General features: G+C 38.8%; 1 protein-coding gene across 3 annotated transcripts in view; it reads left to right on the top strand.

The window, feature by feature from the left end:
* Positions 1 to 2633: 2633 nt before the first annotated feature.
* LOC117295939 (death-associated protein kinase 1-like) overlaps positions 2634 to 20541 on the top strand; it is a 36123-nt gene continuing 18215 nt past the window's right edge. Inside the window, exon 1 of one of the 3 annotated variants that reach the window (XM_033778744.1) lies at positions 2634 to 2739. Coding sequence is in view for 2 of the 3 variants with exons in the window: in XM_033778742.1 (XP_033634633.1) it covers positions 8253 to 8282 (30 nt within the window). In the remaining variant the exon portion in view is untranslated. Of the gene's footprint in view, positions 2740 to 8212; positions 8283 to 15475; positions 15618 to 20541 lie in introns of those variants that run through there. The other 2 variants (XM_033778742.1, XM_033778743.1) reach the window with 2 other exon arrangements.

Genomic DNA, 20541 nt, shown 5'->3' with positions numbered 1-20541 from the left:
AAAATCTCTGTGTTGGACACGGATCCGATCCGTGTAATCTGGACTGACCTTTTTACACTACAACATTTCAGCATGATGGTTATCCGTGTAGAGGGCTCGAACCGTGTCAGAACCAACCCTGCTTGGGATGTGGGTTGAAAGCTCTCGATCCATGTCGAACATTCCAACTCGTAGCAAAAGCCGTAGTGTGAACACTCCTGGGTTAAGTTTTTTATCTGTGTGGAGTGAGTGTTGAGCCGTCCCGGACTGTATTATGGGACCTTTCTGCTTCCATCCGTGTTAGGATTCTGGCACTAGGTGGGTTGAGAGCTCTCGATCCATGTCAAACATTCGAAGACGTGTTGAAAGCCGTAGTTCCTGGGTTCATGTTCGATCAGTGTTGAGTGAGTGTTGCGCCATTCAAACACTGTAGTATGGGAGTTTTCCCCTTCGATCCATGTTATGATTCGGGCACTAGTGTGAAACGATTATACAAGACATTGATCGAAAGTTACACGTGTAACCCTAAAAATAATTTTGCGCAGAGCTAGAAAGCAGAGTGATTTTGAAGCATGTTATAGGAGTGTTTTATGGAGTCAACAAAGATTTGACTTTAGCTGATTTTGACACAGATTGGACAAGATAGCGTGAAAAGATGTTTAATTACACTGCAGGTATCTTTGTCAGATTCCCTGTACACACAGGGACACTGGTTGTTTCAATTCACATTTTATATATAGGACTGTTTCACCTTTAAGCTCAGTTTGGTTACATTGGTTTAAATTGAAGACAAAAACAAGGTGTAAGTTGTTGAAATTGAACAGCTTACCGAGACAAATAATTGTGATGGAAAGGAAGCAGATTGTTCATTGAAAAAATGTCTTGTTTTTTAAAAAACTCATTATAAAGAATAGTTGCTCAGTGATTTATTCAAAGACAAATGTTTCTGCTGGTTGTAAGGATTGTATTGTTTGTCAGGTCGTACAGCTTCATGGCTAGGTTCATTTTCTTCTTCTCAGCATTTTGCTTATCTTCTAGCTGGAAAGCATAATTTTGTTTGACAGTTTTCATTGTTCTGTTTAGTGAAATTTCTTTGTTGGCTGCTTGGATTTTGTCAGAGTCAATGTACACAAACAGACTTTTCCAAAAGTGTACGAAGATGTTTGAGTAGTCAACACCCCCCCCCCCCAGGAGGTAGTAGGTAGTAACCTCTGGGACGGACTTAACCCTCAGGTTGATCATATAGTGTGTTACCATGCCAACGGCCAAGTTTGTAATCAAGTTATCACACATCAATCTGTCAGTGAGATTTGCTCTGTGGACTGCACTCTTGTTAACTCTTAGGGTGACTACGAGGGTCTATTAATAAGTATTGGCAGGCGGGGATCACAGGCACTGATGGTTATCGTTGAGGTGTCAGAATAGTCAGAAAATCTGCTGTCATACACGCACGCGCACACAATTCACTCTATATAGTGGGTGCGTTCGTTTAGCTTCCCTGGGTCGACCCCGGTGTGTGGTGGTGTTTTTTTCCAGGACGAGCGTGTGCAGATAATTACCCAGGCTCGTCCTGGAAAAAAAACCACACCACACACCGGGGTCGACCCAGGGAAGCTTAACGAATGCACCCACTATGTGAGTGATTGGAGATTGAGTAGAGAATTCTGAGGAAACATCAGTGTTGAGCTTTAATCTGAATTCAGTCTTTTTATGTCTGCCTGGTGAACAAAAAAAAACACTTCAATTTTCTTTAGATACAGATAAATCCTGCTCTTTAATCTAGGTACTTCTCTAGTGCTGAGTATACTGTTCCCAAAAGCTCCTTAGAATCTATAGCTCCAGGAGTTACTAAAAGATTGAAACGACATCATTTCAATGTACTGTGCCTCCTAAGATCTCGATCCAAGTTTCAGACTTTCTTTGTCAGCAATGACTCTCACCCCTGGTTCATGGAAGAAGTTATTAGCACAACAAAATTATGCTTATTAGAATAATGTTACCAGCCAAAGTACCATTTCACATGTACCATTTTGACAGGTATCCTGCTCATTTTGTAGTAGGAAACTTTTAAGCAATATTTTTTGCTGAAGCACCTCTATGGAATTGTGTCCAGGGTCCATGGAATATCCTCATTTAACACCACTTTGACAAATTTCCTGGTTTGTTAAATAACCACCGTGATATACCCAGTATTAAATTGGTTACTGAATCTATCAATGTGCCCCAGGGAGTTTCGATCCTGGACGGTTCAGTCAGTATTCAATAACAACTAATAGAAAAACTAAAATGCCAGGAAAACACTCATTGAGATGCAAGTCTATATTTCATGGTCTGGCTCCGGCAATAATGTTTAAATCTAATAGAAGAAAATGATTACAGAAGAAGCTATGAATCCTCATTCCACCTAATTGACTGTGTCATCAATCCCTGCTGACAGAGAGACATCGTCAGGTCAGAGGTCAAACTCACTGGAGCCAGCTAGTCTTAGTAGATATTTTGTAGGTCAGGAATTCTAAGCACAGCTGAAGTGTTTCCTGCAATCGTGCTTCATTTGGCTCTCCATAGACTTCAGCTTCCATCTGTCTCCCACCGAAGTCCTATATCACACAGTTATAGTCAGTCACAGAGTTCTTGTATTCATGGCTGCACAATGCACGCCAGGCAATTAACTTAGAGCAGCGTGGCACGGAGGCCTATACTGCACAGCTACATAAACTGAACCCATACAAGCCTGTAAGCCTGAGCTGGTGGATTTTGAAGGTAATTTCTTCGCTGGTTTTGTGTGTGTGAGATAATGTGATAAGCGAACCAGGTTTAATTGACTTTATTCTGCTACTGTGTTTCTGACATTTACTCTGGGGGTACGAAGTTGTATACAATCGCTTGAAAATTGAATTACACTACAGCCGCTCAGAAATGTGTTAATAACGTTGGGTTCTGAACTTAAAGATGCGCGGGTTCACTGCAAATGTAATTTATAATTTTTTTGCTACGTTTTGTTCGGTATTTTTTGTATAATATTGAAGTGAAATTAGGTGCATTTATTGATAAGGCTTTCATGAAATTACCAAGCTTGGTTGGCTATTTTTAGAGAATCAACCAATTTGGAAATAATTTAGTTTGAGGTGATGGAATTATTACTGTGTATTGGTGAGTGTGGTTACAGACAGCATGCCTTGATTTTATCTTTGAAGAGGGCAAGGCCATTTTCATTTTGCAAATGACCTTGAAGGGTTACCAAGGCAAAGACCAGGGGCCAATTTCATAGAGCTGCTTAAGCAAAAAATTTGCTTAAGCACGAAAATAGCTCGCTTATATTTCACATGTTACTGGCAAAAATTTTATGCAATATACATTGCTTGAGACTGGTATTTAGCTATTGTTTACTTAGCATAACAATTGAGTGGAGTCTTGGCTGGTAATCTTATTTTACTAAGCAAGGATTTTTTTGGTTAAGCACAATTTTGTGCTTAAGCAGCTCTATGAAATTGGGCCCAGTTCAATCCCTTGGTCTCCAGGTTCTATGTGTTATTCAAGGCTTGAGATGATGTTTTTTAGCATAATTATTACTTTTTGTTCCATATTCAGGTATTAAAAAGGCAGTGGACACTATTGGTAATTACTCAAAATAATTATTAGCATAAAACCTAACTTGGTATACGGGTAATGGGGAGAGGTTGATAGTATAAAACATTGTGAGAAACGGCTCCCTCTGAAGTAACAGAGTTTTTGAGTAAGAAATAATTTTCCACGAATTTGATTTCGAGACCTCAGAATTAGATTTTGAGGTCTCTAATTCAAGCATCTGAAAGCACACAACTTCGTGTGACAAGGGTGTTTTTTCTTTCATTATCTTGCAACTTCGACAACCAATTGAGCTCAAATTTTCACAGTTTTGTTATTTTATGCATATGTTGAGATACACAAAGTGAGAAGACTGGTCTTTGACAAATACCAATAGTGTCCACTGTCTTTAAGATAGAGGTAATGTGAACTAAAACAGTGGGGCAAACTTCTTGTTGAATACGATGATGAGATATTGGCAGATGAGACATCTTAAGCAATCCATCCGACAACACAACACATTACGACCGTGCTCCACAACCACTCCACAGCACGTTTGTTTTGAGGACCGTATTGACTTATTTGTCTTGAACCATTACACTTGTTTTCATCACAGCTACATGGCAAGATAGAGCAAGGGATAGCACTGGTGTTGATTCCCCTATGGGTAGGTTAGTGAGGGGGGGGGGGTTGGATTTTCGGAGAGGATGTTTTTGCATATTGCAAACTAGACCATGAGATTGGGCTGAGATTGCTTTTCGTGGCCATGCATTGGTAACATATTGTGCGTGATTGCGTTCAGTTTCATCATCATTCGGCATAGACTTGCGTCCGTGGCCGCCTCGTCCTCAGGTTGTAATGGTGGCGCACTCCTGGAGTTACCGCCATCACCTGGTGTCTTTCAATCGCTTCTCGTCTCAGTTCTTTGACGCTTCTTCCACTCCACTTTGTGACGTTGTCTATCCAGCGCAGCTTAGGGCGGCCTCTGCCTCGAATTGTGCCTGTAGGCAGACCATCTATAGGCCTCCCTGTCTCATCGCATGAGCGCACCGTTCAGTTTGCTCTACTTATTATCTGTTTACCTGTTGTCGATCACACTAGACCGGGTTGAGTGCTTGTTGCACTGTCTGATTGACATGTTTAACACCATTTTTTCCGCAGGGCCCCAATTTCAAACAGCCTGTAAGCACTAAAACTTGCACTAAGCATAGAAAAATCTTGCATAGCTTAAGCAGACTACCTGGCTAGAATAGGTTGTACATGTAGGAGTGCTTGATGCACTGTCTGATTGACATGTTTAACACCATTTTTCCTCGCCGGGCCCCAATTTCATACAGCCTGTAAGCACTAAAACTTGCACTAAGCATAGAAAAATCTTGCATAGCTTAAGCAGACTACCTGGCTAGAATAGGTTGTACATGTAGGAGTGCTTGATGCACTGTCTGATGGACATGTTTAACACCATTTTTTCCCGCAGGGCCCCAATTTCAAACAGCCTGTAAGCATTAAAACTTACACTAAGCACAGAAAAATCTTGCTTAGCTTGAATAGGTTCATCGGGTTTACATTGTTGCCAGTGGTTCCAAACTGTCAAAATCATATTTATAAGGGATCTATTTCTGGTCTAAGAGGAAAATATTTTCAAATTGTCTGGATTTGTAATTGTCCTCCACATTGCTGCTATGTTCAGTGCGAATGTCCACACTTTCACTTTAAGGACCTTGTATTGCTTTGTGGATCCACATAATGTCTGCTTCTAACCAGCCCTGAACAATCGCTAACATCAACCAACAACATCTGGAATTGAAACATGCCTCCTGCTCGAAATAAACCAATGATGCATCTCGCTGTGACTGACCCCCCCACCTCTCCCTGCCCCTCAAGAATCGTCACAAAATGATGACTCTATTGTAAAGCACCGACTTTGTTTTGATTCTCCACCGGGATGAGTTTTTTGCCTCGATAGAATCATGAAAACCAATGATGCATCTTGTCGTGACACCCCATCCTCACCCCACCTCTCCCCGCCCCTCAAGAAGCGTCACAAAATGATGACTCTATTGTAAAGCACATACTTTGTTTTGATGCTCCGCCGGGATGACTTTTTTCTTTTCGCCTCAACGCCTGACTTGCAATCATCCCAGTGTCCCTAATCTCTAACCATCTCAATCTGATTTTCTGATCTCACGGTTCTTGCTTTCGCTGAACTGACGTAAATCTTTGACGTAAATCTTTTGACGCGTTCACCTCCAGCGTGATAAGACGAGTAGCAAATTTGTCTGTATCTAAGTCACGCTATAAACCCCAGGACAAACTACTTTATATAGTGCACTAGGGAAAGAAGATGTTGGGTTCAGTTTATTTCCACTCCATATCAGTTTGCTTGGACAATAGTAAACATGCAGTACTTTTTGATTAAGTGGCGAGAGTGTCTCAGATTAAGCTTGTTGGTTGGATATCCCCCCCCCCCATATTTATGTTACTAGGTTAAGGAGGTACTGAGTAATGAACCTACAAGTATAATGTAACATCCAATGATTAAGTTTACACACGAGGAGGTCACAGGACAAACACTTACAGGACAACAAAAAGCTGGAGAGGCTCAATGCACTGCAGCTTTCACTATAAGTTAAAGGCAGTGGACACTATTTGTAATTACTCAAAATAATTATAAGCACAAAACCTTACTTGGTAACGAGTAATGGGGAGAGGTTGGTAGTATAAAACAATGTGAGAAACGGCTCCCTCTGAAGTGACGTAGTTTTTGAGAAAGAAGTAATTTTCCATGAATTTGATTTCGAAACCTCAGAATTAGATTTTGAGGTCTCGAAATCAAGCATCTGAAAGCACACAACTTCGTGTGACAAGGGTGTTCTTTCATTCATTATTATCTCGCAACTGCGACGACCAATTGAGCTCAAATTTTATTTTATGCATATGTTGAGAACACCAAGTGAGAAGACTGGTCTTTGACAATTACAAAAATAGTGTCAGGTGTCTTTGATACGAATGTGAAGAGTCTGTAACTAAATTGTCTTGGTAAACTTTTCTTCGTTTTTTTCCTCAAATTGTCACAGGTTAGTTTTATATATATCTACATTTACGTGTATATAGGATTGAAACAATTAAACTATTTCAAAAACCAAAGGTATACTTTGCCTTTAAATCAACTGCCTCAAGGAAGAAATGTAAAGGCTCTGCAAGTTGAGTTGTGTTGGAATGTACGCATTACATGCAACGCAAATGTGGCAGTCTGGACTGCAGGCCTGGAAGTACACGTACGCCACAGAGGCCATGGCCGATGTTGCCCCTGGTCTTGGCCTTGGTGCCCCTTCAAAAGTTTCCCATAGACTGTAAGATTTTCCAATGGAAGGGCCCTTTGCAAAATTAAAATTGCCTTGCTCCTTCAAAAATTAAATTCCAGGCAGTCGGGACTGGCTCGTGAAAATAGACACAAATATTTCAGTGTCAAAAGAACCATCACTGTAAAAACGGACTGGGGAGACTGGAGACGGGTGATTCAGTGAGTTCAAACTTTAATTTTAGATTTCTCTCTCTTAGTCATTTCAAAGCTGTTGAAAGATCTGAGGTGCGTGTATTGTATACTTCGGATATTTTTGCTTGTTTTAGACATTACATTAGTCATGTACTGTGCATTATTTGTAGATAAGAGTTAATTTTTTGGTTCATTTAAAAATGTTCAAACAATTGCAGTCAAATGACCAAATCGTATTTAAGTTTACAACTTCAAATACATTCAGTTCACAAAAAAGCAAAACTTTTAGAAAAAAAAGGGAAGATAGAGATTTAAATCAAATTGGTATCACAAAAGGTGGAAGGTGGCTAGTTGGGTAATGAAATCAGACTTGTAAATTGAACTGGAAATGCCGCTACTACTGAAATTGGCAAATACACAGGTTAGTATCCTCACAGTATGATGCATTATGCTAAAACAGTAGCTGTCGTCCTGTGCCAGTGCAAGCATGACCTTCTTAAGTATGCACCTGGCATATTGCTATTAGATAAACAAGTTCTGTGTATCTGTCTTGGAATGTGTCTCCGTGACCTACTAAGAAGGACAGCACAATTTTTGAGGATGCTCTTTGAGCAAAATCAGATTTTGTTGTTCAATGATATCCAAATAACACGTCAAAGATAAAAATCTTTCCTTGACTAAAAAAGGAATACGTAATCTGTACTCACTGAAGGTAAAAACCATCTCTACTTAAGACAAGAATGCCCAGGGCTTGTTTTTTTCCCCTTAAAGCCTTTGACAAGAGGCTACATGCTAAATGAAGTATCCTTAAGCACCGCACTGGCCTATGATGTGATTTCTACCTGCTGTACACATGCATCGGTAGATTTAATTGCTGTGTTTGCCACGTGGTTATTGCCCGCCACGGGTCACAATTATCACATTTGACTGGTTCGCACCGACCGCGCAAAAGGTGCACGCACCTCGCGGCTCTCACCGTACCAGATAAACACGTACTTGGGCGCTTCTTGCTCTGTGTCTGTCAGGCAGTAATTCAGCAGAAGTTTGACCAAACGGACGGATGCCGATGTGCTCCACTTGTTTTATTAACGGACCCTTTTCTAGGAATTGTCTCCCGGACATCACTCCTGTTTTTCTACTTCTTGATCCACGTCTTTTTTTTGTGTGGTTTCGTCGGCGGCGCGTTGAAAAGTCGCGTTTTGGGAAAATTGAAATGGCGCAACCTGAGACTGAAGAACAAACGGTGAGTTCTTGTGGAGTCGTTTGAATTATTCATGATATGGATTTTTGTGTGTACGTTTGTGAATAATGGATGGTCAAGTCTGTAGCTTTGGGTCTTTACAGTGGCAGGGTTCTCTGGCACATGTCAAGCTGGAAACAACTCGACATATACTCATGATTCTTATTATTATTATGCATTTAGGTACGCTATTCATGGTAAAACCATATCACAGCGTTTACAATAGAAAGAGCAATATATTAAACATTATACAAACAAAACAACAATAGAAAATCAATTAGGAAAGAGGTATGTTTTGAGAACCTTCTTACACGGCACATTCACTGATTGAGCAGATTTAATATAGGAGGGAAGTTCATTCCACTCTTTAGCTGCTTTAACAGTCAATGTACGATCTCTCGCCTTACTGTGAGTCATGGGAAAAGTAAGGCGAAATGGATCTGCATTGGAGCGAAGATTTGTACGCAAAGGTCGATACAACTCAAGACATTCATTCAAATACACTGGTGCCTGATGGTGAAAGAATTTGTAAACAAATAAAAGAATCTTAAATACATCCTCTGTTTAATGGGAAATGAACTGCTGCCTATGTAAGAAAATTGTCGTAAAGGCATGCCCTGTACTGGATAAGGGGTCCAGTCCTTGGACCAATGCTGCTGTCTATATGCCAGGAGTTCTTGGTCTTGTTTCAACACAAGATTTGTAACAGTTCATTTGGTCTCACAGCCTCCTTTAAACAACCACTTAAAGTGAAAACACACCTCAGGCCAATAGATCCACTATTTGGTATGTAATCTGTGTTTTGTTTTGAGCTTTCTTTGTAATAGCGGCCTGAGCACTTATGTGGATATGTTCGCGCTTTATAAAACTTCGTTATTATTACTATTATTACATGAGTGCATGGTTCTCTCCAGGAATTTTTCAAAACTGTGGGAGGTTTTAGAACTAAACTTTGACCTAAAAGCATTCAGTGGTTTCTTCCCTGCCTTTCACTTCTGTGGACCCTGGTTTGAACCCCACCTCAAACCGGAGCCTTGCATGTGGATTGGGTTTTCAGTCCCAACTGATTGCTCGGGTTTTCCCCATTTGGGGTTTTCCTCCCACATTTAAAACCAAACCACTTCTGGTTTCGTACTGTAATAAATAAATAAAATAAAAAGATCTCTGCTATTAAACTTCGTATTTTAATATGGAAATTCGCATCGGGGATAAAGAATATTTTGTTTTACCCATACACCGATGTGTGTTAGCACCGTAAACTCAGTACTTTCCCGAGTTCTGTGAAAAAAAAAATCACAGGCATATTATTCGGGTGGGATTCAAACCCATGACCTTTGCAATTTTAGAGCAGTGTCTTACCAACTAGACCACCGAGATTGCCCAGTACACACGTTGGTGGATACTGGGCCCAATTTCATGGCTCTGCTTACCGCCGAATTCTGCGCTTACGATCACGATTCCCCGCTTACTTGCAAGCGCCGAATTTCTGCGCTAGCCTTGTAAGCGTAGAATGCCTAGTAACGTGGAGTACGCACGCGCAGAAGCCAAAATTCGCCGCTAACCCGTGAAATACGCTTGCGTAAGCACAGAATTTCCTGCTTCCGTAAGCGCCGATTCCGTGCTTACGGTAAGCAGAGCCATGAAATTGGGCCCTGGTGGTGAAAACCAAAATTAATACACTTCAGTTTGCCAAACATAACTTAATTGGCACGCTCCCTTCATGGAGGAGATTCCAGGTCAATATGGGATGAAATTCTAGGCAATCGCTCCAGCCAAAATTCCCAAGATAAGGTCAAGCAACCTCACAGGTATTCAACGTACTTTTGAATGTAATTTTACACCATTCTTTGGTTTAAGATTAATTGTCTTTCGTTCAGATATAAACAATGGCTGTGTGAGGCTTGTTTTTATCAGGTCTCTGTACTATAAATGTAATTGCATATTTTTATTTATGCTCAGAGACGATTTTGTTTGCCCAATTTGTACATTTGGCACATTTTACTAGTTTGATGCATAGAAAACAAGTTTTGTGTGATGCTCATATTAAAGGCAGTGGACACTATTGGTAATTACTCAAAATAATTATTAGCATAAAACCTTACTTGGTGACGAGTTATGGGAAGAGGTTGATGGTATAAAGCATTTCGATAAATGGCTCCCTCTGAAGTGACATTTTCGAGAAAGAAGTAATTCCAAGATCAAGATCAATCCCAGCCCTTTGTGAAAACAAAATGGAGGACAATATATATTTGGTTTGCGGTAACACCATGTGTGTATCTACTTGCCAGGTAGAGTTTGTTCTTAGAGAACTGTCTTGCTTTATTCTACTACCGCGGAGTAGATGTTCGGGAGACTTCTCAGTTCTGAAAATAACTGTCCTGCTTTTTAAAACTATTACCGGGGCGGATAGTGTAGAAAATAGGCTGGGACTACTTGTACTTTAGCATATAGGATTGTGATTAACTGTAATACCGCGGAGTCCGTTCTTAAATTGGTCTCAACGTTTCGACTAGCTTGCTCCAAAATGGAGGACCTATTTATAACGAAGCAACTTAATCTGAGTTCATTTGGAACATTTACCTGAAGTTAAATGTCAAGTACTGATGAAGCTTAATACCTAGAAGTGATTGTGATTGACATTAACAGGTGCTTCACCCCACATGAATCACACTGCTAATCATATTGCCAAGCGCTGTCTGCAGGGATGTGAATTCTCTGTTTTAAACCGGAAGTCCGTTTAAAAAAAACTCCCACCCCCCCTCCCAAACAAAAAAAATAAATTTAGATCAAATTCATAAACAAATGAATACAAAACCATATGGAGTTGTAAACTGAAATTTTGATTTTCAATTATTTCTTTTGACCCACCCACGCACAATGAGGAGGGGGAAAAATAAATATAAATAAAACATTGATTACTCTGAATTACCCCTAAGGCTTTTATTGCTTCATCCAATCTCTCTTAGTCCAAACATACTGATATGACTTTCCTCAAGGCTGGTGGAATTCTGAGCTTGATCACCCGAATTTCTAGGGATTTACAATAATTTTCTACTCACAAAGAGCACTTTTTTATCTTTGTACAAAGGTTTATGCCTATCCTATCCGGAAAAGGTACATCTGTTCATTTGAAAAGAAGAAATTCAGCATTTAAGCTCGAGGAATTAGTTTAAATATGACTGTGGGTTTAACAAAGAAAAACTGATTTGCTGTCTGAAGTAGAGAACTTAATGATCTTTCTTTATTTAGAATGTAATCTGACGATAGACAATCCATTTATTCCATATTAATTATTCTTCACCCTTTTTCTTCCGCTGATTTATGTTTGTGAATGCCAGAAAATTTGTTCCCATCGCTGGATTTCTTATGTTGGGTTTCGCCAAATCAAAATAAGCCAACGGGGAGCGTGCACCAAATCTTTATCAAAACACGAACTGTGTTTTCTCAAATTGATGAAATCTTCACAAGTTGGTTGTATGATGTGCATTGGAAACTAGAGCATTGGAATAAATCCACTCCTCCAGAAACAATTGATGTATTATCGTTTTCGATTATTCGATCTGTTTTTTGTTGTAAGCTGTAAACAAAATAACATACGCAGATTGAGATTTTGGTTTGCAGCCCCAGTTAATATCATAAAATGCCTTAATTTGTCTTGTTTGATTGTTTCTTACACAAAAACATCTAATTCTAATGAATAAACTATGTTGACCCAATTCAACTAGGTCCATTTTCATGGCTCTGCTTACCACTCTTAGCACATAATGCTATGGGCTGTAAGCGCGGAATTATGCAGTTTAGGAGTGCCATGAAACAGGGCCTGGGCCCAATTTCATAGAGCCGCTAAAGTAGAGAATTATGCTTAGCAACATTCTGCTAAGCAAAAATAAGCAGGATACCAGTCACAGATTGTACATGGGACATGGTACTTTGGCTGGTCACCTTATTCTGGTAAGCATAGTTTTGATGTGCTTAACTACCTGTTTTGCTTAAGCAGCTTGATATCATCCGCCATTTGTTTTAGACAGATTCCCCCCATGGTGCTGTGCAGTGCGCATTCAAGGGGAAGTCTGTGCAATTAGATGCTCACTATATCTTTACAAAGTATTATTACATGCAATTTGACTCTTAAAATGGCAGACCGTGAGCGGACAGTAGCCGCCACTGACGTCAGGAGAAAAGGGTCCACACAAGGATTTGGACAATTACACATGGAAATAAATGTAAATGAGATTGGAAAAGAAAGAAAGAAAAGAAGAAAAAAAAAAACGAAGACGAAACCCCGTTATTGTAAAGGATAGGATTCTTTGTGGCCGGTAATAATGCAGGGAAGAGCAGTGCGCTTGAGTGAATAAGTAGAGCTTCACCTTGACACATTGCCTCATAGCTAACCTTGTACATCACTTCCAATCACAAGACTCCTCCTCGCGGAACAGATGGTCGGCCTCAAAAGGCGTTTCGTTATGACACAGTGGCAAACATAGAAATTGTGTCTATAGTTCTCGACAAAAAGTGGTCAAGGAAAAACTCATCCAATTTGCTGTGGCAAACCTTACAAACTGAGCTGTGGATGAATGTGTATAGAAATACAAAATAAATCAAGGAGGAAAAAAAACGTCCAATTTGGTATGGCAAACCTAGCAAACTGGGCTGTTGATTATTGTGTCTAGTTCTCAACAAAAAGTGGTCAAGGAAAAAACCCATCCATTATGTGTGCAGCCTGTTTGTGTGTAACACATAATTTAAAAGAGGGGCTCCGAGGTCAAATTGAGGTTTGTAATCCACTCAATTTCCAAAAGTCCTTATGAAAATTGGGCAACCATTTCAGGTCTCGAAATTCAAGTTAAAAGATGATCAGAAACATTGATCTGAAGTGTGAATCACTTTTAACTGCTAAGCAAAGTGTGGTGTCACAATTAAATACTGATAACTCATCTTAAGATGATAGATCTTTAGGAAATGGAACACTGTTAGAGTGCTGTAGACATGTATGACAATTTATGTGTAAGAAAAATATTCCTGAAACTTGGATAAATAATAATTCATTTAGATGTTTATTTCAAAGAACTTCTTGAGAACGATTAACACAGTTACATACCACCAGAGATCATTTTTATACACAGCTCCCGAACTCTGAAATCAGTTTCAAACACATGTTTTAGGAATTTCTTTCATAAAGCCTTTAGGCACAAAAAAACTGCTTAACAGAAAACAGGTTACCAGCCAAAATGTTTAATAAAGTTTACATTGTTGCAATTGGTGCCCCACTCAAATTTGTGCTGGGAAAGAAATTTGTCAAGCAGTATTTTCTGCTTAACAGCTTTATGAAACTGGGCCCAGATCTTTTCAAGAGTTCACTTAAAACTCATCTGCTTAGCATGTGACTTTTAACCATTTTCTCCGACTGTTTTGTTCACATCATCTTGTACAACTTCATCTTGCATTTTTGTGTATATTGTGTGCAGTTTAATGGACTGAACATGCTTATTGACAAATAACAATAACATTATAGCTTTTAATACTGGCGATTCTAAGCGCATTAACCTTAAAGGCAGTGGACACTATTGGTAATTACTCAAAATAATTATTAGCATAAAACCTTTCTTGATTACGTAATGGGAATTGATAGAATAAAACATTGTGAGAAACGGCTCCCTCTGAAGTGGAGTAGTTTTCGAAAAAGAAGTCAATTTCCACGAATTTGATTTCAAGACCCAAAGTTAAGAATTTGAGGTCTCGAAATCAAGCATCTGAAAGCACACAACTTTGTGTGACAAGGGTGTTTTTTCTTTCATAGTTATCTCGCAACTCCAACAACTAATCAAGCTCAAATTTTCACAGGTTTGTTATTTTGTGCATATGTTGAGATACAGCAAGTGAGAAGACTGGTCTTTGACAACTACCAATAGTGTCCAGTGTCTTTAAATAATTGCAAAGAGATGAGGTCTTTGACAGAGATTTGAATGAGTCGGTAGAAATTACAGACATTGAGACAGAGATTGAGGAAGGTTTAATTCTTCTTCTCATTATTATCATATTTCATCTCATAGATTATTTGGAAAAAGAATTGACAAATTATACCGTCCTTTCAAAATGAAAGGAAACGGAATCTACTCTACACACCGCGCAAGTTACACGCCACATTACGTGTAATCAAAACAATTATGATAAATCCAGTGCGATATTAAAAAATTTGTTCACAGGCATGCAGACACTATGCAGCTTAATGTCCCATACAAATGATGTGTGAATACCTAATACCATCTAAGAATACAGTCCTCTGTGTTAAAACGTCTCTCAAACTACGGGAGGTGTTCAGGGGACCATCTTTTCTCTTATTATAATTCATTAAGAATCATCAACGGTTACCGACTACGTGTGTGCAGCGTATTTTATTGCTTCCTGTACCTGGGCGGCAGTTACGTTTTACAGGACTAACTGTAGATTAACATCATCATTAGGTCAATCAGGGTTGTTTGCAGCAATTTATAAAATAGCCTAAGATCCACTCATTCAAATTTTTCCAGAGATACTAAAAAGGTACTTTTAACTTTTGCAAAAACAGCTGGGCTTATAGCTCAAACCATTTACAAGACCAGAGTTTTGTTGTACAAAACTAGAATTGAAAATAAAATAAAGAAATTAAATAAAAACTAAGAAAAAAAACCCATAGTAACAATTCAAGTCCTTTTTTCTTTTAACTTGAGTTTCTTTTCTTCAAGTGCTTAATTATTGCTAGCCTGATTAATGTTTTAAAACAACACCTCTTCACTTAATTGCTTTGCATGTGATAACAACGCATATTGTAATTCTAACTCGCAATGGGCAATTCGAGATGAGACATAATGATAATTTGCAAAGTTCAGCAGCATAATGTACATTTTGAAGTCTTTGTGGCTACCTGGAGCGATAAAGCGTGAACGTTGCCTTATTAGCGTCCAGGGCGATGTTTCATCACCTCGTTGTCATGAGTCCTGGCGACGTCGGCTCGTTGCATCTGATTGGTCACGGGTGTCGAGCAGGAGCTCTGCGGGGTTCGGTCTCTCTCTCTGAGCTACTACTAAGGTCAGAAACATCCCGGGATCTTGTCTCGTTAATACGAGGTGCTCATCTGAGGCTAAGCAGGGGGAATGTGATCCTGGTCATTGCTGTTTAACCCTTTCTCCGTTGAGTGAGAGTCGGGGTCTACAGGCTGCAATTATCCTCCACGCTGCGTTGGATGGGATTTATATTCTTGTGTTCAAAAGGATTGTTAAAATTAAAAGCTGAATTCTTTTGACGGTGGTTTGGCAGTAGTCAAAAGCTGGCATCATGATTCTCAAAGATGGTGATTTTAAGGTAGGCTTAAGATGTTCGGATCATAAATTAAATATTTGTTTGGATACAAATTCTCCTGCACATGACTGCAATTGAGACTTTTGCAGATGTACGTAAAAACATCCACTTCTATTCACTCTTTCAAAACATCACTCAAAACACACCTCATGTTGATAGATCCATTCTTTGGTATGTAATCTGTGTTTTGTTCTTTGTGATTTTTGTTTTGAGTTTTCTTTGTAATAGCGCCCTGAGGACTTTTGTGGATATGTTTGCGCTTTATTAAATTTTGTTATTATTACTATAATTACATGAGTGCATGATTCTCCCAGGAATTTTTCAAAACTGTGGGAGGTTTTAGAACTAAACTTTGACCTAAAAGCATTCAGTGATTTCTTCCCTGCCTTTCACTTCTATGGACCCTGGTTTGAATACCGTACTGGAGCCTTGCATGTTGGTTGGAATTTCAGTTAGTGTGTGTTTTTTTAATAAAGTTTTTTTCCTTCATATTTTGGGGTTTCCTCCCAAATCTAACACTGCTATTTCTCATCAGTTTTTCTACACATGTATCTTCAGGTGTCTTGGTTTGACTACAAGGAACTATGATAATAATGAAAATGGAATTAATGTTAGGATTTTATGTATCTGTAAAGCAGTCATGCATTTACTATATCCACTTCAGTCAACCCTCACTATTAAGAGAGCTGTTATCCAGAGGTTACGCATATAAAGAGCAAATTCTTATATCCCCCAATTGTCACTTCTGCTTTGGGTGTCTTCACTTTGATGTCAACGGTTCCTGTTATGAAGATTTGCCCCAGTCCCAGCAGTCTTGTTATTAACGAGAGTCGACTGCACGCCATAGGTGTTACTCTTAGATTAACTGTGTAGGATGATGATGACAGCACGTTATCTCATCATAAAACGGGAAAAAACTCATTCGCTCCTTAGACCCCAAACATAACCTGACAGGACCCCTTAGCACTCTGGGTTCATGCCCGCAGGCCAAATGTAACGAGTGCTTGCTAGTAAAAGTCTCCGGGCTGATAAATGATCTCATGATCAGTGTGTCTGACAAGGCTCCCGGAGATAATAAGCTCGGGATGATTCAAACTGATATACCCTGTGCACATAATGGGCACTACTCTGGGGACGACACAAGTAGTCATTACTGAAAAAAACGCCTGTGGGAATCCGAAATTGATGGGTTGTTTCTTATTGGAACGCACGCAAGACAGCCATCATTGAAGAAGTGAAAATGAACAGAGCTTACCATTACGTTTGCTTTGTGTACACTTGACGGAAAGATTTCCAAATCATGCCACTACTTTTTCACTTATTTTCCACCAAAGTAAATTAGATACTAATTTATTTCATAATGAATGAAAAATTGGTGGCGGGAAACGGATATTTTTCCCACTTGGCAATTGTTAATGACCGGGAACTACCTGGGACATGGTTGATTTAGCTTTATTGTAATAATAAATCAGGGGAACTGGTTCATTTTCAGGCATGATACTCTTTCTACCTTAGTCTGTTTTCAATTTCTTTTGCCCTCAAGAAAAAAATCTGAAAGATTGTTGTTTAAGGCCTGAGTCTCCTAGGTCCTAAACGGTGTGTAAAAATGTAGGCCAGCCCTGGTATTTGATAAAATGTTCCCACTTTGTCACAAGGACCAAAAATCATGCCTGCATTTTGTATTTTGCCCTTCCGGCCTCCATTTGGTTTTATTGACTGACTGGGTGACTGGGAGAAAAACAAAATGGCTTACTTCTACATGACATAGATCTGCTCAATGAGAGTATGCATTTATTTTGTGAAACATCAATGGAGCTGCACCCCTCAGTTGACCCACACATGATATTAGCTTTACGACCCCCCGCAGCACCCCGCCGGGAAATGGCTTTTTGAGCGTCTCTATAGTCTATCAACACATCCACAGCGATTGGTTTAAAGGCACTGGACACGTTTAGTCATTTTCAAAGACCAATTTTCTCATTTGGTGTATCCCAACATATGCATAAATAAACAAACCTGTGAAAATGTGGGCTCGATAGGTGGTTGAATTTGCAAGAGAATTATGTTGCGTTACTTTGTGTGCTTTTAGATGCATGATAACAGTTTTTAGCTGAAGTCTTTTTTTTTTATTTGAGTGAGAAATTACCTCTTTCTCAAAAACTACGTTACTTCAGATAGAGATGTTTCTTACAATGATTTATACTATCAACAGCTCTCCATTGCTTGTTTTTATGCTAAAAAAAATTATTTTGAGTCATTACCAATCGTGTCCAGTGCCTTTAAGGAAGTTTTTTCACCTTTGCATTGTAACTTGAGACACCTCTTCCATTTCCAATCAATCTTAGAATACCAATCCATTTTCATTTGAAGATGAAACCCATGGCATTTGGGGGAGAAATGAGGTGTGTTGCTAAAATGACAAGGTCTCCCCAACGAGCAATCAATGCTAATAAACCTCCCGCTTCGTACTAGCTACAAGGAGGTGTAAGTTTTACACAAGTGCTTTCTGCATTCTAATAATCTATGATGCATAATCACTGAATAATCATTTGGGAATCATTCATGAGTCATTGTCAGCAATATCACTTTTATGGAGAAACAAGCCAAAAATAGACCAACAGGGGTGAAGTTTTCAAACTTTTTTTCTTCTGAACCTTAAATGACAAAATGTATTTTAGTTTAACTTCCAGATAAATAACAATCAAATGTGCCGATGTAATTTCAATTAAACTTTAAGCCCCTTTTTCTCTCACACTTCTTGGTGGTTCTACTTTCACAACTTCTGAAATTATCAACAAATAAAAAATAAATAAAAAACAATTACCTCGGTCGATAAACCACTAGTTTTGCTTAATCACATTACATTTTCTTTCTCAAACTTATTTTATTGTTAGTCCCTACAAAAATTTGACCAGGTATTCATTATTTTCTTTTATTTACAAACACTGATCACCAATTCGTATATAACCTTGAGTATCATAAAATATATAACTAGGTTGGCACAGATCTGCCCCAATATACTCTATTTTTTTAATGGAAAATGTGACTCAGTGTACTTTTTGTTTTGGATAGAACAATTGATTGATCAATGATCTGGGTCACTTTATGGCATTGTTGTACAAAATTATTAATTTGTCATGTCTTTTACAGTGACGGCTGCCCATTCTTTTTACCAGCCAGTGCTTGGCAAAAAACTGGCGATCATTATATTGCAAAAACAAAGGTCCATAGAATGGAAGACTGTTGTTGTGGTCTGTATATTTTTTCTAGGCATGTTGGTGATGATGCCACTTGTACTATTCATGTACCGGGTATGCTTTTAAATATGGCTTTGTTTTAATAAAGATACTGGGTCCGATTTTTTTGCAAAGGGTGGCTGCAGTGTTTTTTTAATGCATTTAAACGATTAAACATGACTTTTTAAACCTGAAATATTTTGTTGTATTTTTTATTAAATGCGCAAATATTTTAAAAATGGTTTTCAAGAGATGAGGGGAACCCACCCGGCCCCTAAAAGGGAGCCTTCATTTGCATAAACGTGACGTCATGTCGGTAACCCGAGCCGTCGGGCCCCCTGGCTGTGTGATAGAGACGTGTGCACTGTGTGGCCTGGTACCTAGGCGCATGTAGTTCAGACTTCAAGGTGTGGGCTACAATTATTTTTGTCCAGAGGCTGTTGCCACCTACTCCTAGGGCTGAAACAGGGTTACCCCCTTTTACAGTCCATACGGATTATTATTTTGTATGCAATGTTGGGATACACCAAAGTAAGAATACTAGTCTTTGACAATTACCAAAGGTGTCCAGTGCCTTTAAGGAATGAGATAAAATGTCTCAGTGACTAGGGGTAAAAATATTCATGCGCCGTGAGTGTCAAACTTCCCAGGTACAAATGCGCCCTATAGGTTACTTATTATTTAAGAAACGGCAGACCCAAAATTGTGGACAGTAGCCATGTGTCACAGAGTCTATAGGCTTTTAGAATCTACTCATTTGTTTTTCAAGTTTGATTAATCATAGGGGTTGGGTATTGCTCTATAAATGTCAGAGTGAATATTGTTCTAATCACTCATCCCTCCCCCCCCCCCCCCCCCCCCCTGCAGAACGGAAATTGTTCAGTCTCAAATAGACTGAAACATTTTGGAAGGAATACGATACTGAATTATCGGATGATGGTCAGCTAGATCTTTTATTTTTTTCTCTTTAGAGTTGAAACTGTCAACTTTGAAAGATATTTGTTTTCCTCCTTATCTGTGATTATTCCTATATAATAATGGTTCATTTTGGAATCAAGATTTGTTTTATGTAGCTGTGTAATTTGTGCATGCAGTAAAATTCAGAGGGGTTGGAATTGAAGGACATTAATAGCCAAGGTTTAAAAAAAAATGGTTTTGGACAAACATTTATCTTTTGACACTTTATTCATACAAATTATTTAAAAATTGTCAAGGTTTCAACTAAAGTTTTCAACACATTTTTGAGACTGCTCAAAATATTTACTTTTATAAACGTTGGGTTTAGAAACAAATTATCAAGTTTTTGTGAATCGACATTTTTTGTTGGAACATTATTCTAAATTCAATTAAATTTTACTATTTCATCACAGTTTACAAGTAAAAAATGAATTTTGTTTTCCTTTTGTGCACTAAAAACATTTAAATAAACACAGATTGAAAGACAAAATTACAAATGCATAACAAATGCATATGTTAATCAAAATGCTGGATTTCTACTTAAACAACAAAAATATTTGATTGGAGTAGATGTTACGAGTGAATAAGATTCTTTATCGCTGCACCATCCCGTCGATATTAAATCTTGAGCTCTCAGAGTAATGACCTTTTCAGAGTAAAGAATTCATGAGCCTCGCTCACCATGAGGTCTTGGCACTCAGGAATGTTGCATCCTCATCTTCTTAACTTGGCAA

The sequence above is a fragment of the Asterias rubens genome, chromosome 10 (genome assembly GCF_902459465.1).
Source record: "Asterias rubens chromosome 10, eAstRub1.3, whole genome shotgun sequence".
NCBI classification, from domain to species: Eukaryota; Metazoa; Echinodermata; class Asteroidea; order Forcipulatida; family Asteriidae; genus Asterias; species Asterias rubens.
This window is presented reverse-complemented; position numbering and strand designations above follow the sequence as displayed.